Source organism: Cetorhinus maximus, chromosome 17, assembly GCF_964194155.1.
Source record: "Cetorhinus maximus chromosome 17, sCetMax3.hap1.1, whole genome shotgun sequence".
NCBI classification, from domain to species: domain Eukaryota; kingdom Metazoa; phylum Chordata; class Chondrichthyes; order Lamniformes; family Cetorhinidae; genus Cetorhinus; species Cetorhinus maximus.
In genome coordinates, this window is record NC_135895.1 from 62,789,001 (window position 1) to 62,806,211 (window position 17,211).

At 40.7% G+C, this 17,211-nt stretch overlaps 1 protein-coding gene across 1 annotated transcript in view; it reads right to left on the minus strand.

Annotated features, from left to right (window-relative positions):
- Window positions 1-875: 875 nt before the first annotated feature.
- The window catches only part of pgm1 (phosphoglucomutase 1), a 76,285-nt gene continuing 59,949 nt past the window's right edge, over window positions 876-17,211 (minus strand). The window contains exons 8-11 of the mRNA XM_078561315.1: window positions 11,692-11,827; window positions 7,853-8,036; window positions 6,221-6,355; window positions 876-1,177 (exon numbers count right to left, since the gene is read on the minus strand). Coding sequence (XP_078417441.1) covers window positions 1,088-1,177; window positions 6,221-6,355; window positions 7,853-8,036; window positions 11,692-11,827 — 545 coding nt within the window. The 3' untranslated portion in view covers window positions 876-1,087. The remainder of the gene's footprint in view (window positions 1,178-6,220; window positions 6,356-7,852; window positions 8,037-11,691; window positions 11,828-17,211) is intronic.

Here is a 17,211-nt window from a genome sequence, read left to right on the forward strand (position 1 = left end):
CATTCATAGGACCCTGATTTCTGTTTATCCCTAAGGCTCCCATCTCAATATACCTTTTTTGTGAACAATATGAAAGCAATTACTTGCACTGTACTCAACCAAATAAATTATCTGTATCACTGCATGGGTACAATGTGATGCTTTATTTTAAGAGGATGTAGTCAAGTATTTACCAACAATATAATTGCAAAGTAGTAAACCGTTTTACATTCTGAACTCAGATTAAAGTGTAATGATCCTTACTGTAGTGAAAATGAAATTTGCTTTCTATTACTTAAATCGATTAAAGCCTGAAATTTACCACAAATCAATTGAAAAAGTTTTCGAGAATAAATAATGTCATTTTGTTCGGGTATTGACTCAATCTTAATTGCACTTTTGAAATAAAGTAATCATTTCATTTCATTTCTGTCCTGTGTCTGTCCATTTCTGATGAGCCAGGTAATTTACAAGTTTGCTATAAACTAAAATACTTTCTGCTTATCACTGTTGACCATAAAAGCATAGGATCAGGAACCTGCTGAACAAGCACCATCATGATCAACAAAATATCTCTGAAAAGAATTCAACTGAACAAACAAGTGGCTACTCTGTGACTTAAACAACCATGCTGAGCATATCAATGAAACAGAAAATCAGTTATTTCATGTGAAATAAGTTGTTGCTGGTTTTGTTGATGCTTGTTTGTCACCTTAAAATAAATTGTGTGTGTGGTGTCCTTTCAAGTACTAATTTGCACAAGTTTCTAGTTGTAATACAATACTGGTGTTGATAATGAGAACACGTATTTAGTTACGAACCAAAGTTAATTTTAGTTTTCATCTAAACCATTTAAGAGGCTGGAAACAACATAACACCAATGGAGTATGTATATATATATATATTTATATTTTATTACATTTTTACTTCAGCATTCCTAGCCCATGTTCATTTTCTCTAATAGCTTTTTCTCTCTACAATATTCAGAAAACTTGAACATGAAGTAGGAAATGATAGTTTACAGTAGCACTTTTCACATTTTTTCAGGTTTTTCCTTTAGTAATTCCTTCTCCAATATTTTATCTTCTGATTTATTAGTATTAGACTTTTAAGTGATCACTGTAGGGCTGGTGCGGCCTGTTCGCTCATGAATCTGAGAAATCTTCAAAGCAATTTTTATTAGAGGGGCGAGCATTTCCTGTAAAAGAAACAGAAATTAAATTTTTGAATTAAGGTTTTTTTTTTAAGAACACTTGTTTTCTTGGCTCTCTTATTTTGAGCATGTTCACATGAGAGGGTACAAGCCTCATTTTTTGAATAATATTTTCTCTCCCAATCAGGCCTTCCCAAATGGATGCACCATTTGCAGATGAGGCGGCTGCTTTCAAGATTTTGATAGATGCTAGGAATTAGTCTCATGGCTCTGCTTTGAATAAACTGCAAGAATTAAATGACTCCCTTGAATCATGTTGATCAGAAATGGACATTCTTTCTAGAACGCTATGGCCCAAATCTTCTGAACATGATCAGAACACCTATTTCTGACCCTGATCAGACAAGAAAGTACCCAGTTACCTTCCTCACTCTTGTTAAGCACCTTGGGATATTGTATTAGATTAAATGTGCTATGTAAAGGTAAGTTGTTGTTAGAGAGTCTGATTGGATTACTCCAGCAAACAGCTAGCCCAGAAATAATTGGCTGAATGGCTTCTTTCTGCCTGTGGAATTCGTTACCACAGAAAGTAGTTGAGACCAAAACATTGTATGTTTTCAAGAAGGAGTTAGATATAGCTCTTGGGGCGAAAAATATTAAAGGGTGCAGGGAGAAAGCAGGAGCAGGCTATTGAGTTGGATGACCAGCCGTGATCATAATGAATGGTGGAGCAGGCTCGAAGGGCCGAATGGCCTACTCCTGCTCCTAATTTCTATTTTTCTAATTCAGTCAACACAGGAAACCTCGGAGACATCAGTGGAGAGAATCCATGCAAAAGCCATGCCTATTTTTACAGCACTAGCTACCATATTCTGACAAGTAAAGAGTTTAAAATGTCCCAAAGCTTCTTTGAAGAGCTACGGAGAGAAGGTAAGTTGGTAAGGAAGTAGGGTGGGTATTGTGGTAGGGAGGGTAAGGGGGTAGGGTGAGCGAGGTAAATGGGTAAGGGGGTAGGGTAGTAAGATGGTAGGGTGGATAAGGTAAGTAAGGGGATAGTGTGGGTGATGGGTTAGAGTGGCAGCTGGGTCAGGAGGTGAGGTTGGGTTGGGGGGGCGGGGTCGGAAGTCGGGTGTTGAGGTCAGGTTAGAGGGAATCGGGAGGTTGAGGTGGGAGTCCGGGTGGTTCAGAGGGTCAGTTGTGTAGTGACCCAGATGTTAAGCTAGGATTTTTCTGTCTAACATTTCCTGGGTAACTCTCCAGGTAAGTAAGTTAGAACCGTCCGAAGTCTCTGACTCTAACTCAGAGGTGGAGACTTTTTCAGAGGGTTTCAGGGAGCAGGGAAATTGCCCATCAGAAGTTCAAGCTTCCCAGGCAATTCCCATGGAGTCAGTGTGTTCGACTTCCAAAGAATCCCAAAGGGAATCTTGGGTTGGCTACGTCCAGTCTCCGACTATCTGGAGACTGGAAGGTCTAGGCCTATATAGTTTGAGCATGACTTTGTCTCATTTGTACTCCACTATTTTGGCTGCATATTTGAGCGTTCAATTTATTTTGTTGATTGCTGCTCTGCCACTAACGATTGGACTATTGAGAGTTGACTGAGGCTACCGAATCCTCTTTTAACTTCAATCTCAGTTATTTTACACCTTTTCATGGGCAGCAAATGTAGCTAAGGTCTGGATCCCCTTCAGATTTCCCTCTTTGTGGGAGGAGATCATCCTTCACGTGGTTGTTCTCCAAAAGTTGAGATCAAAACCTCAGTAATGCATGAAATTACAGACACTAACCAATGGGCCATTTCACAGCAACACATCTTGGTGTTCCAATAAACTGAAACACCATGCTACACAAAACCTTACTTTTTTTTGCTCCAGTGATGCTGGACAGTTTCACCAGCACTGGCAGCCTCTGGTACCACCTCCAAGTGAACCTAGATATGGAGCGGTTCCCTCGTAGTCAGGCACCACGTGGCCCGATCAAGGGACCCAGCATCGGGCAAGGGAATGACCGCTGAAAGTCACACCCCTGCCTCCAACCCCTCCATGACCCACATTCTGCCTTCATTCATCTGTGACCGAGGGTCCCCCCGTGATCCTGGGCCTTGGGTGGGTGCAGTGCGGCCAGCAGCCACTGCTCCCAATGGCAATGATGAGCTGCTGGCCTCTGATTGGCTGGCAGCTCTCTGCAAGTGGGACTTCCGCCACTGGGGTCCTCAATAATGGGAAGGCCCGATGGTGTCCAATTCCATCAGGTCTTTCCCACAGAAATGATGGGGGCTCCTCCCCACCCCCGGTTCTCCAACCGGTTGGCCTGACAAAATCCAGGCCATGGTGTGAACACAACAAAAATTCCCTTTTCTTCCAATTTTCTGCCTGCTTCGTGTGAAGGTACAAAGGTCCATAAGTGGTGGCAATCTTTCAGTGCCTCGCTCAAGTGGTCATATGGTTTAGTGAGTGCTGGCAGAGTATTTGACCATGGAGAACACTGCATTCAAACCCAACATTCACAAAAGATATGCTTTTCAGCAGAGATCAATGAATGGCAATGAGGAAAGGAAACAAGGGCTGACTTCTTTCTTATTTGCTTGGTTTAGAGACATCGAACTAGTTGTAGCACCCCTACCTCTGATTAGCTAATCAATAGAGACCAGCAACAAATGTCAGCTTCCAGAGTTGTATGGTTAAGTGCCATAAGGTGCAATGCATTTATTAGCTATATCATCCAGTTAGTAACTGAACTATGCAAACCAGCAAGTTTCACAGCTGTAACCCCTGAGCTGTGGCAACCAATAACAATCTGAATAACAGTGCTTTAATTAGCTTCAATGTCCCTGGGTTAGAGAAAGCAAAACTCCATCAGTGCTACTGCTGACTGATATCCAGTGACTCCTGCTGGAAGCACCTGTTTGACGAGGACAGGATTGGGCTCAGTTAAGAAGATTCTTCACCATCAAGGTATATACATGAGTAAAGAATGAGGTAGTGGAGTGCCTGCATCTGTGGAACCATATCTCAGGAAGAAATGAATATCTTCAGATTATGATGAGAGGGGGAAAAAAGTTAGCAAATATAAATTAAGAATTTTCTTCCGTGGTTCCAAAGCTTCCAAGGCATCCTTTTAGTTTTAAATATTTCATTTATAAAGCAAAAGGTTAATTTAAGAAAAATGTATTTATGACTTTATCAGAAAGGAAAATTCTAGCCAATTATGCTAACATATTGCAAGGGAGAAGACTATTACATTACCGTGGTCTATGATGGAGCCTGATCAACATGTGTTTTTGTGGCAGATTTTTAAAAGAAGGTAGCAAAAAAAAAATCCAGTAAAATCATATTGGAAAATAAAAGCCTGACACAATGTCAAGTCCATAACTACATAATTAAACAACATTCTTAAAGATGCATATTCAGATAGTCTTCATTGAGTCTATCACTGACTGACCATGGTTAGTGGTTTGTATTATCAATATAACAACATCCCTTCCCATATTAGCGTTTTACTTGGCAATATCCTTTTAGCCCTCATTACCAACACATCTGTAGGAGGGTGACCTCTGTAACTGTTCACAGGAGAATGGCCTGAGTTGGTTCTTTCTGAATGAATGCCTAACCATTGCTTGGAAAATCAAACAGACTGCCCAGTCAAGATTGGGAACTCACCAGTTCAAACAGATATCCTACTCCAGCTGAAAAGAGGTCACATTTACAATTTAGTTAATTTATAGTTAATTAATTATAATATATATTAATGACCTGGATGAGGGAAGTGAATGTACGATCGCCAAGTTTGCAGGTGACACAAAAATAGGTGGCAAGGCAAGCGGTGAGGATGACACAAAGAGTCTACAGAGGGATATAGACAGGTTTAAGTGAGTGGGCAAAAACTTGGCAGATGGAATATAATGTGGAAAAATGTGAGGTTATGCATTTTGGCAGGAAGAATGGAGGAGCTGAATATTATTTAAATGGAGAAAGACTGCAAAAAGCTGCAGCACAGAGGGTTTTGGGAGTCCTCGTGCGTGAATCACAAAAAGCTAGCATACAAGTTCAGCAAGTAATAGGGACGGCAAATGGAATGTTGGCCTTTATTTCAAAGGGAATGGAGTATAAAAATAGGGAAGTGTTGCTAAAACTATACAAGGCAGTATAGACCACACCTAGAATACTGTGAACAGTTTTGGTCCCCTTATCTAAGGAAAGATATACTGGCACTAGAGGCAGTCCAGAGAAGGCTCACTTGGTTGATCCTGGGTATGGAGGGATTTTCTTATGAGGAGAGGTTGAGTCGGTTGGGTCTGTACTCATTGGAATTTAGAAGAATGAAAGGTGACCTTATTCAAACATATTAGATTCTTAGGGGGCTTGACAGGGTAGATGCTGAGAGGTTGTTTCCCCTCGTAGGAGAGTCTAGGACCAGAGTGCATAATCTCAGAGTAAGGAGTCACCCATTTAAGACAGAGATGAGGAATTTCTTCTCTCAGAGGGCAGTGAATCTGTGGAATTCTTTACCACAGAGGGCTGAAGAGGCTGGGTCATTGAGTGTATTCAAGGCTGAAATAGACAGATTTTTAATCAGTAAGGGAATCAAGGGCTGTGGGGAAAAGGCAGGAAAGTGGAGTTGAGGACTCTCAGATCAGTCATGATCTCAATGAATGATGCAGCAGACTCCATTGGCTGAATGGCCTACTTCTGCTCCTAAGTCTTATGGTCACATTAGTTGAGCCAAATGGCCTTGTCCTATTCCTTAAATTGTTTGGTTTGATTTGAAGTAACTTTCTGGGAAGTCATCACTTTTCCACTGAATGATCTCAACACTTGTTAGAATTCTAACCAAACATAGTGTTTCGCCAATTATATTGCAGCTTATCCATAATGTTTAAGTGAATTCACAGCTTTCTAGATGGTTAACTCCCAATCTGAGTCAGGCTTTCAGTATGAACATCCAGACTGTTGTCTTACAATTCATGTGAACCCACTTCAGAGCAGCACTACCAGGCACCAGGTCACAATGTTTGGTGGATAGATCCAAGATGGCAAAGCAGAATGGTGACAAAATGCTATTTATAAAAATGTTTTTAAAAAAAATTACCTGTGGATCTTTCAAGATTTTAGATGCATCTTTATAATAGCTATCAATGTAAATTCTGACAGTTGCTCCAGCGCTGCCAGTTCCACTTAATCTAAAGATAAGGCGTGATCCATCTGTGAAAATGATTCTCAATCCCTGTCAACATATGATTTATGAGAATTATTCATGAGTTGATACGGATGCTGTGACATGTCAATGATATGGCCAACATTCTAAATATATACAGTATGCTGCTATTATGAGTTACTGGTGTATATTTCTACCCTACAATGTAAAAGTAGAACATATTGTAACATCAAGCAGGAAATCAAAAAAGTATTTGGAACATTTCTGAGGGTTTGATTCCTGGTCTTTGCTGAGCTAGCTGATTCCCATGATTGGGTGCTATAACTGCTCGCAGAGTGGAGGATGTGGAAAAACGCCATGGTCCTCCCTCCTAGCAACAACTCAGTAGTTCCTGCTGGGAGGTCTGTGCGCACAAAATTTCTGATTAGTGCGGAATAGGACTTTAGTTGATGTCCTCCACAGAATAGCTTGTTCTCATCATCTAGGCTCATATCTGAAGAAAAGCCATGTGGGAGAGTTATCAGATAGCTGTAAGCAGCTGTACAACTATACCAATCATCAGTCAGCACCTTGGGGAATGAAGAAGTAAGAAAGGAAAGAAGACTGAATAAAGAAATAAATTTTCTGGGGATGTTAATCCCTGACTGAAGGAAAGTTACAACACAGCTCCAAGTTTTCAGCTGTTCTCTAGCTCACAACCAATCCCAAATCACTGTCTTGTAAGGAAAGAAATTATTTTGTTAATGGATTACATGGGTTGTAGAAGCTACTGGTTATATAAAAATATTTAATGTGGAAAAGCAAAACAATTCCAAATTTTATTTGGTGCTTCTGGTACATTGCAAAATTATTTTTTTTTTGGCAATTTTATATTCACATTTGAGAGATTTTAGTTTTAGAAATGTAACACATTCGCACTTCAGGCATCTATATTTTTGATATTGAGTATTTCTAAGTCAGATTCAGCACAGTCAAATGTAAAATAAAGCTTTGTACGATTCCAATGCTATGTTTTTGCTCGAACTTCAGCAGCCTCTGGAATGAAGCAAATCATTTTTATATAAAATATCAGCATTAATGCTGTAGACTCGTTTCCATTTGAAACCACAGTGAGACTGCCAAAACATAGTTTACAAAGTAGCCTCACAGCCAGCAAACAGAGGAGATATTCATTAATGACCTGCAAATGGCTACCATTTTAATCCACTGAAGCTCATAGCTTCCCCAACATAATTCTTAACTCGATATATTTTTTTAAAAGATCAGCATCCAGATTTCCAGTCAATCACAGGAATGAATCTGTGGTTGTATTGCAGTTGGTCTTTCTCATGCTGATATTCCTGACTGGCATCTCTACGGATAAGTGAGACAGGAGAAACTATATTGTTATAGGTCATCATCTGTATTTCTTTATCCCCTTCAAGTGTAATCCCCTTGGGGTGTAATCTTCTAAATTTATGCAGGTTTAAGTTACAAAAATTTCAATTTATAATGCAATGACTTCTATGTTTGTTGATAACTAATGAATTAGATATTGTGCACTTGCAACACTTATCAATCTCTTACCTGGTTTCTTGAGATGCTGCCATCAACAGGGTCGCAATATTCAAAATTATCAGCCTTGTCCACAATGTACTCTTCCTCACAAACGGTGAACTTGTGGCCAACAAAAGCGCGGTCTGACATTATAGTCTCCAAATCCTTCATTATTTTACCCGCTGCTGCAGCATCTACTTCTTCATAGTCATACCTGCCGCAGAAAAAAATCAGCATGAACAATATGCATACAGCTAAGAAGTTAAGAGGTGATTCAATACATGTCTTCAAGATTAGGGAAGTAAATATGATTGTTTCCGAGGTAGTAATGACAAGCTGTAATTTTAAAGTAATCACGAAAAGGAATTCAAGGGAGGTTAGAAAAATTTCTTCATGGTCAGGATGGCTAAAATGCATAATTCTCTGCCACAAATCATTACTGAAGAAGAGTTCGTAGTTGTTTTAAAGGAAATTTAGACAGTTGCTTGAAAATGATGCACATTAAAAGGTATGGAATGTGAGCAGGAGAGTGGGACTCGACTAGTTCGCTCATGTGGACAAAAACACAGCACAGACTTGTTGGCTAATTAAAGATATTTCAGCTGAGCTTTTTTTTATGTCCCTTAAACACTTCGTTTAAGCATTTCGTTTTCTCCTCATCACTTCTGAAGGTGTTGATTTGTGTTAAGGAATACTTCACAGAAATTGGCAGCTTTCTGATGCTTCACTCAAATGGTTATTCTTCATATGTTAAATTAGACTGTAAGCTATTTGTTTGTGGAGGGTTTCCCAGCTAAACCCTAACTCAAAATTTGTACATGTACACAAATTTGTTCGACAGGGCTAACTGGATAGAAATATGGGGCAATAACTCTAGCTGCTTTTTTCCCCATCCATAACCCAGGGCACTGAGACCTACGCCAGAGTCCAAATCGATGTCAGCTGGAGAGGAAAACAAATTTCAACTGACCTCAATTTGGTGCTTTCTAGTCTGTATGGCTTAGAACCGAACCATGTCATGCATTTACACATCAACATCTGGGGAGATCAAACACATTTGACTCAGACATGATCCTGATAACTGAGTTGTGCCACAGTTCCCCAATGAATATCTGAATTTTTTACATAAAGGATGAATTACGAATCAAGCTAACTCCTTCCAACAGATCAAGTGAAAATTACATTATATGGGGATCTCCCAACTCATTTATCACAGTTTATCATACCATAGGTGAGTAGAGATGGAAAATGTGATTTGTGAAATAACCTAAGTGTGGATTGCAGGCATGTGACTTCTATCCATCACAAGGGGTTGTTCATTTTCAATAACCTCTCATCTCTGATATGTATTCTGTTTATACGACAAAAATAAGACAACTTAAAACATAATTATTTTTAAACTTAACGAATGGCCATTTATGCGGACATCATAAAAGAAATTGTGAAGTGACTGAAGATTATGTCATGGAGTACGAAATCACTAAACATCAGAATAAAAATCATTTAAACTTTGTATAAAAGCTCTGTTCTTTTTTCTAAACAAAGCAAAACATAACATTTCTTCATTAGCAATGAGTGCATGATTTCTTGTGCTGTAGACTTACAATATACAAAACACGAGTCTAGCAGCAGTTCATTTACAAGCATATCTCAATTGTTTGCGTGTTCAGCATCTGCCGCAACACAAACCTTCCAGGTAGCAAATAGCGTGACTGTCGAAACATTTTTCAGAGCAGGATCTTTCAGCAACTGAATACACAGAAAATACTGGAAATACACTGAAGATTAATCAGAATTTGAAACAAACACAAAGGCCAGCATTTCAGGTATGTCTTTTTGACAAATCAGAATTCTGAAGGGTTCTTTCTGAAATATTGACTTATCTTTCTAATTTGGATGTTAATTGAGTTGTTTTGGTTTTTCACTATTTTCTAGTCTTGCTGCAAATTCCCAGCATTCACAAGATGCCTCATAATAGGCTGCTATACAAGATAGAGGGTCCTGAGAGTTTGGAGGGCAGATCCTGGGATGGAAAGAAAATTAATGCATTTTTGTTGACAAGGCCATTAATAGTGGCGGCTCTGTGTGGAGACTGGTGACCACTGGAGCCCAGCAGGGATAGGTTTTAGGGCCACTACGCTTTGCAATATACACCAATGGTCTCGATGAAGGCATTCCGCATACTGATGCAAGTTCATGGATAACAAAAAGGTCTGTGCTGGTGTCTGAATCTTTGATAAGACTAGATCACAATATCATCTAGATTCAGTGGGAGAATGGACCTATGCCTGGCAAATGACATTTAATGTTGATAAGTGTATGTGATGTATCTTGATGGGGCTAATGCCAATCATTCTGGTGCCTGAATTAAAACCTGAGGGCTGGATTTTGCAGAGGCAGTAGGAGCTCTGCCATCGGAGATGCAAACTGGGGAGAACACCACTTTGGCGGGAGGCTGGACCCAGGCTGCATTTTGCTGCTGGCAGCCAATTAAGCCAATTCAGTGGCTGCTGCTGGGGCTGCCATCCCTTGTAAGTCCCAATCAGAGGGCAAACAGCTCACCAGTGCCACTGCTAGCAGGGGATATTGCTCAGGCTGTGCCTGCAGGACGAGGGCACATTGATGGCCAACACTTTTGAAGAAGGGTAAATGGGACTGGGGGCAGCAAGGGCCTCACAGGCAGGTGAGGCCAGGGGGGGCAGGTGGCACTGTTGCTATTGGGGCAGCCATTGTCACCCAGGGGGCTCCTCCATGGGCCGAAGAGTACCCAAAAAAGAAACCCCCCCCCTCCACCCCAAGTCAGCTGGAAAGCTGCAAGGTTTCACTGGGTGGTATCCCCACATGGCAGTGGACCCCTAGCTTCCGGCAAAATGCTCACAAAGGCAGGAAGTGGCCGTTAATTGGCCATTTAAGTGATTCTATTGCACTCTGAGTGGGCAGCTCATCTGCCATCTTTCCCATTGCTGGCTAAATGGCATGGCAACAAGATGACATCAGGCATGCCACCACGCGCCACTTTGTCAACTGTCCCATCTCCCAGCCCATTCCTAAAGGGCTGATAAAATTCAGTCGTGCATATGATAGTGCTTAAGTCACTAACAGTTCATGACCAGCACCGAGAGTCTACAGCGAAAGCAAACAGGGTATTAACATCTGGAGCTAGGAAAATGCAGGAGAAAACAAAAGCACCACAGTGTTCCTGTCTAACAACTCTATCTAGAATACTGTGTCCGCTTCTGGTCCTTTCGCATGGTGAATGGTAGTGAAGCATAGAACTAGGTTAGATGTCAGGAGGTTTTTCTTTTGACCTTTTGAAAAGGCTGCCAACTCATGAAGTGGATGAAACTTCATTGCAAATAGTCAGAAGGGAGATAGACAAGTTCAGGCAGGACATGGATATTGTTGCGTACAAAAGGTAGGTGGAATGTTGGGTAATGTACCTTGCGATCATTGTTATCACCAGGAACTCTTCTTTTTGCCTTAGGAGTCGGAGAGAAATTCCCCAGGTTCTTTCGCACCTGGATTGGCCCTGGTTATTTATTTCTGTTTTGTTGCTTCTCTCAGGAGACTAATGGATGAGGAGTATTGGGGGTCATGTTACTTAGCTACGACATAACTAAACAGGACAGATCTGGTCTGTTCCTTTCCACTCATTTGTATGTTCGCATGTATTTATGACTTTTAACACCATTCCTGAAAGTAAATCGGAAAACGCCCTGACAAATGATAATCATGGTCTTCACATAATTTGACCACAACCTGTAGATAAACATGAGAACCAGATGTGGTGCATATCTCTGCATTTTGTTTTGAAGCCCTGCATGTTAGTGTGAAAGGCAGAAGAAGTTTTTTGAATGAGATGATCTAACCTGGTGAAAAAATTGCGACCATATTTCTGCCAGTGTTCCTCCATGATTGTTTCCACACTCTGTTTGCGTTTGGCAATAATGGACAGCCAGGCAAGCACAGCCCACAAACCGTCTTTTTCACGAATGTGGTCAGACCCTTAAAAGAGATAATAAACATAAGTCATTATGTATCAAGATTTTAATTAAACAAAACTTTGTGAATATGATGATGATGAAGTGCTGGTACAATAAACATTTTTTAATGTCATCATCAAGCACTCCCAGGTAAGGTTAGATTAAGGAAAAACTTTTTCGACTTTGCACCTAAACAGCCCTGGGATTGTTCAATGCTCAAAGAATAAAAGTTCCTTCTACTGTATTCCAACAATGTTCTCAGCCTTAACCCACTTCACTGGATAACTATCAGGATTGGAAACAATGGCTGTTTTCTCCTTCAAAGCCCAATGAGACCAACTCTTATGAAGAATTAGATCAGCTAACTCAGCAGAGATCAGGAATTGAACATGTGACTTTCTGTTATGTATAGTTCGGTATAACATAAGACAAGCGTCTTTACCCAGTAAGTTACTAGACGAGATACCAACTCAGGGGTTTTTATGAAATTTTGCACTTTTTTGAGTTACATAACAATACTTTCAAGAGCATGGGGAGAGTAAACAGGAATAAAAAGAAAATTTAAAACTAGAAAAGGGTCAACATACAAGTACAGCTCGAAAGCAATATCACAACAGAGCTTAAATACATATTTAAGACAGACATATCAGTTAATATTAAGCCAATCAACATTAAACAATTATATAATCCAAGAAGCAAAAAAATAGCAAAAATTTAAAATCTAGAACAAAAACAGAAAATCTTGCATATACAAAAGTGCTCAGTCAGCATCAATGAACAGGTAAGTCAATGCTTTGAGCTGTACCTTTAATTTATTTAACATTTCTCTCCTTTCACAACATCTCAGGCACAGGCACAATGGGCCGAACAGTTACCTTCTGTGCTGTATCATTTTATGATTCTATGATCTAACAATCATTCCACCAAAACTTCCTCTCCATTTACCTATATTTTCCTGTTTCCTGTCACTTTTCCTGATTCCATAAAATAATTTTAATCTTTCATTATCCCTTCTGAAGAAAGACCTAAGTTGTTAAATGGTTATTTACCTAACCCGAGAGAAGTGTTCTACTGAGTCTTGATGACTAAGCTGAGTAGAAGCATACAAAGCCATTTCAGGACTGATATTGGCTGAGGTGAATGGGACAAAGGCAGCAAGTTTAGTATAGGAAAGATCTTACTGAGGCAACACCTCAACTGGATAAGGTCATAGTGGTTTCCATGGCAAGACATATGTAATATACCAGTCAAGATGTAACGAGGAATCTATATAAAATCTCAGCAAGAACAGTTTGAGTAGTATGTGTACTTTTGGGCTCCATACTATAGAAAGGATGCTGAGACATATAGAGGGTACAGCATAGAATAACTAGGATGCTAGAAACAAAAACAGAGAAGGGTTTAAGTACTCAGCAGATTAGGCAGTATCTGGCGACAAAACAGGAGTCAATCAACATTTCAAACCCTCAGAGGTTGGCGATATTATAGATGAGCAGCACTGAAAAAGGCACACAACAAAAGAAAGGAATAGGGTAAAACAACAACAATGTATATCTATATAGCACGTTTAACATAATTTTAAAAATCCCGAGGCACTTCACAGGTTCATTATAAAACAAAATATGACATCGAGCCACATAAGGAGATGTTAGGTTCGATGGCTAAAAATTTGGTCAAAGAGATAGGTTTTAAGGAGTGCCTTAAAGCAATTAGAGAGAGGGGGAGAGGTGTAAGGGAGGATATTCCAGAGCTTAGAGCCTAGGCAACTGAAGGCACAGCCACCAATGATGAAGCGATTAAAATCGAGAATGCTCAAGAGGCCAGAATTAGAGCAGTGGAAATATCTGAGAGAAATTAGAGAGATAGGGAGGGGCAAGGGCATGAGGGGATTTGAAAACAAGATGAGAACTTTAAAATCCAGACATTTCTTGACTGGGAGCCAATGTAGTCCAGAGAGCACATGGGGTGATAGGGGAACAGGACTTGGTGCAAGTTAAGACACAGGCAGCAAAGTTCTGGGTGAAACAAAAACAAAAATAGCTGGAAAAACTCAGCAGGTCTGACAGCATCTGCAGAGAGGAATACAGTTAACGTTTCGAGTCTGTTTGACTCTTCATTAGAACTAAGGAAATATAGAAATGAGATGAAATATAAGCTGGTTGAGGGGGATGGGACAGGTAGAGCTGGATAGAAGGCCAGTGATAGGTGGAGGCAAAGAAGAGATTGCCAAAGATGTCATAGACATAAGGACAAAGGGGTGTTGACGGTGGTGATATTAGCTAAAGAATGTGCTAATGGTGACATTAAGGATAGAAAGCAGGACGAGCAAGTGACAGATAGCCCTAGTGGGGGTGGGGTGGGGGGAAGGGATTGAAATAGGTTAAAAGGTGCGGATAAAACAGTGGATGGAAATAAATTTTAAAATAATGGAAATAGGTGGGAAAAGAAAAATATATTTAAAAAATTATAAATTACTGGAAAAAGCGGGATCGGAAAGGGGGTGGGGATGGAGGAGAGAGTTCATGATCTGAAATTGTTGAACTCAGTGTTAAGCCTGGAAGACTGTAAAGTGCCTAGTCGGCAGATGAGGTGCTGTTCCTCCAGCTTGCGTTGAGCTTCACTGGAACATTGCAGCAGGCCAAGGATGGACATGTGGGCATGAGAGGAAGGTGGTGTGTTGAAATGGCAAGCGACAGGGAGGTCTGTGTCAAAGTTCTAGGTGATCCCAAGTTTACAGAGAGTGGAATGTGGGAGCCCATCCAGGAGTACGTTGGAATAGTCAAGTCTAGAGTTAACAAAGGCACGACTGAGGGTTTTAGCAACAGGTGAGCACAGATAGGGCTGAAGTTGGGTGATGTTATGGAGGTGGAAATAGGTGGTCTCCATGATGGTGCGAATATGCTTGTGGAGCTCATCTCGGAGTCAAATGCAACTGCAAGGTTGTAAACAGACTGGCTTAATCTCAGACTGCTGTCAGGGACATGGATGGATTCAGAACCGAGGGCATGGCGTTTGGAACAGGGACAGAAATGAATAGCTTCAGTCTTCCCAATATTTAATCATCATTCAGTACTGAATATCGGGTAAGCAGTCTGATACTTTAGCAACAGTGGACGAGCTAAGAGAGGTGGTGGTGAGGTAGAGCTGGGTGTCATCAGCGTATATGTGAAAATTAATGTTCTGCTTTCGGGTGACGTTGCCGAGGGGAAAATAGGAGTGGGCCAAGGGCAGATCCACAGATCCTTCATGTCATCGAGGTAATGGCGCAGGAGCAGGAAGAAAAGCCATTTAAAGTGATTCTCTAGTTACGATTAGATAGTAAGAATGGAAACAGGTGAGAGCTGACCCTCCCAGATGGATGATAGTGGACAGACGTTGGAGGAGGATGGCGTGTCAAAAGCTGCAGACAGGTCAAGAAAGACGAGGAAGGAGAGTTTACCTCCGTTACAGTCAAATAGGATGCCACTTGAGACTTTGATAAGAGCCGTTTCAGTACTGTGGCAGGGCAGAAGCTTGATTGAAGGGATGCAAACAGAATTCTGGGAAAGATGGGAAGGATTAAAAAAAAACACAAAATATAGGTAAAGAAGTAGAATGGCCAGTGAAGTGCTTGGGTGGGGAACAAGAGATGATAAAGTGGCAGTCATGATATTAGCCGAAGACAAAGAGAGATATAACAAAATAAAATCAAAGAAATAAAGATATTTATGAGACACAAAGTGTGTGTGAATAGTTAAAGAGGATGTAGAAAGGGGAGTATTAAAAAGACACAGCAAAGCAGAACAGATTCGGCTGGGCTGGATGTCTGGCAGAGTAGAAGCAGCAGATCGGTATGAAGGGTACAAACCATCCAAAGGACAGAATCTTCAGCATCCCGACATCACCGTGTGTCATTTAGATTTTCAGTTCGGCGGGCGCGCAGCTGAGTCGACTGCGCGCCCATCGAACTGTTAAAGGCCTATTAAGGCCATTTGACAATCAATTAAATCATTGACCTGAGCTGCCCTTCCAACCTTAAGGTTGGCGGGCAGGCAAAGAGCCCAGGCAGCCTTCGCATTTTTTATGAAACCTCATCCAGAGGCGGGATGAGGTTTCATGGGTGTTTTTAAAAGTGTTTGAAAAATGTTTAATAAAATTAATGGACATGTCCCAGCTCATGTGACAGTTTCACATGTTTCACATGAGGGGACATGTCCTTAAAAATTTTTTTTTACCTTCAATCAATGTATAATAAGTGAAAGTAATCTCCCTGAGGCACCTCTGTGCCTCGGAGATTTTTGCGCTCTTTCGCGCACATGCACGAAAGAGTGCACTCCCCGACTCAAGCAAGCCCCCCAACCTGCACAGGGAGCACTCAGCGCTTCCAGGTGCGTGTGGCCTGCCCACATAAAATGGCAGTGCTCAGTCAATCGGGGCGCCGGTCGGCTGCGCGCCCGTGCCTGCCCCAACAGGGAGAAAATTCTCCCCCATCAGTCAGGTTTTGTTAGGGAATGTACATCCCAAGATCCCTCCCCACTTCTATGGAAACACCAGCACAACCATTGTTTGTTCGCTAGGTTGCTGGCTGATATTAAGAAAATTAGGAAATTGTGTTGCTTTTATTAAAACAGGGGAAATGAGAGTAATTTGACAGTGTGTTTAAAGATATGAATGGATAAACTCCCAAATTTAGATCATGCAAGTAAAATTAAGGATATGTATTTAATCTTGATACATTACTCAGTTTACAATGATGTTATAATATTTAAGTTTTTAAAATTGGTCCCAAAAGGCTTGGCTTTAAAAATCAGTAGTAAAACAGAATCTTTCATTAAACATATATCAATAAATTGTTCTGTAAAGCACATTAGCGAAGATTTCAAACAGGACTTTTGGTGGGTATGGTTTCATGAGCCCAAACGCATCTATTGTCCAGCAGTGATCTCTAAATACTGATCAAGGGTGAAACCAGAGTTGATTTGTCCCTCCTTCTTGCCCAAGGGCAATGAAGCAAATTATAGAGCTCCAAACTGCCACCCCACCCAAGGTGAGCACAGGCCAGTATACAAACCTACAACCTCCTACTCTGTATGACTTAGTACCACACTAGGTGGTGGCATTACCCACTGAACTATAGTACAATTGATTAGCTTACACAACTTCTTAATCGTTTACTGCCACATTTTATACATAATGAAGATAGTCTAAGTGCTTGTTGGGAAATTTGCAGCCTAAGCTATCCCAGGCCAAAGAGTGATTATGCTCATGGTGAAAAACAATACAGACTGCTAGAGGGGGAAAAACAGGGCAGTACCTTGCTGTATTACCTGGGATTGAAAGTAGTACATCATAAAATCAAAGCAAAATTAACTGTATGATCAGATGAGATACTCTATGATCAGATTCAAGTATTGAAAATAATTTGTA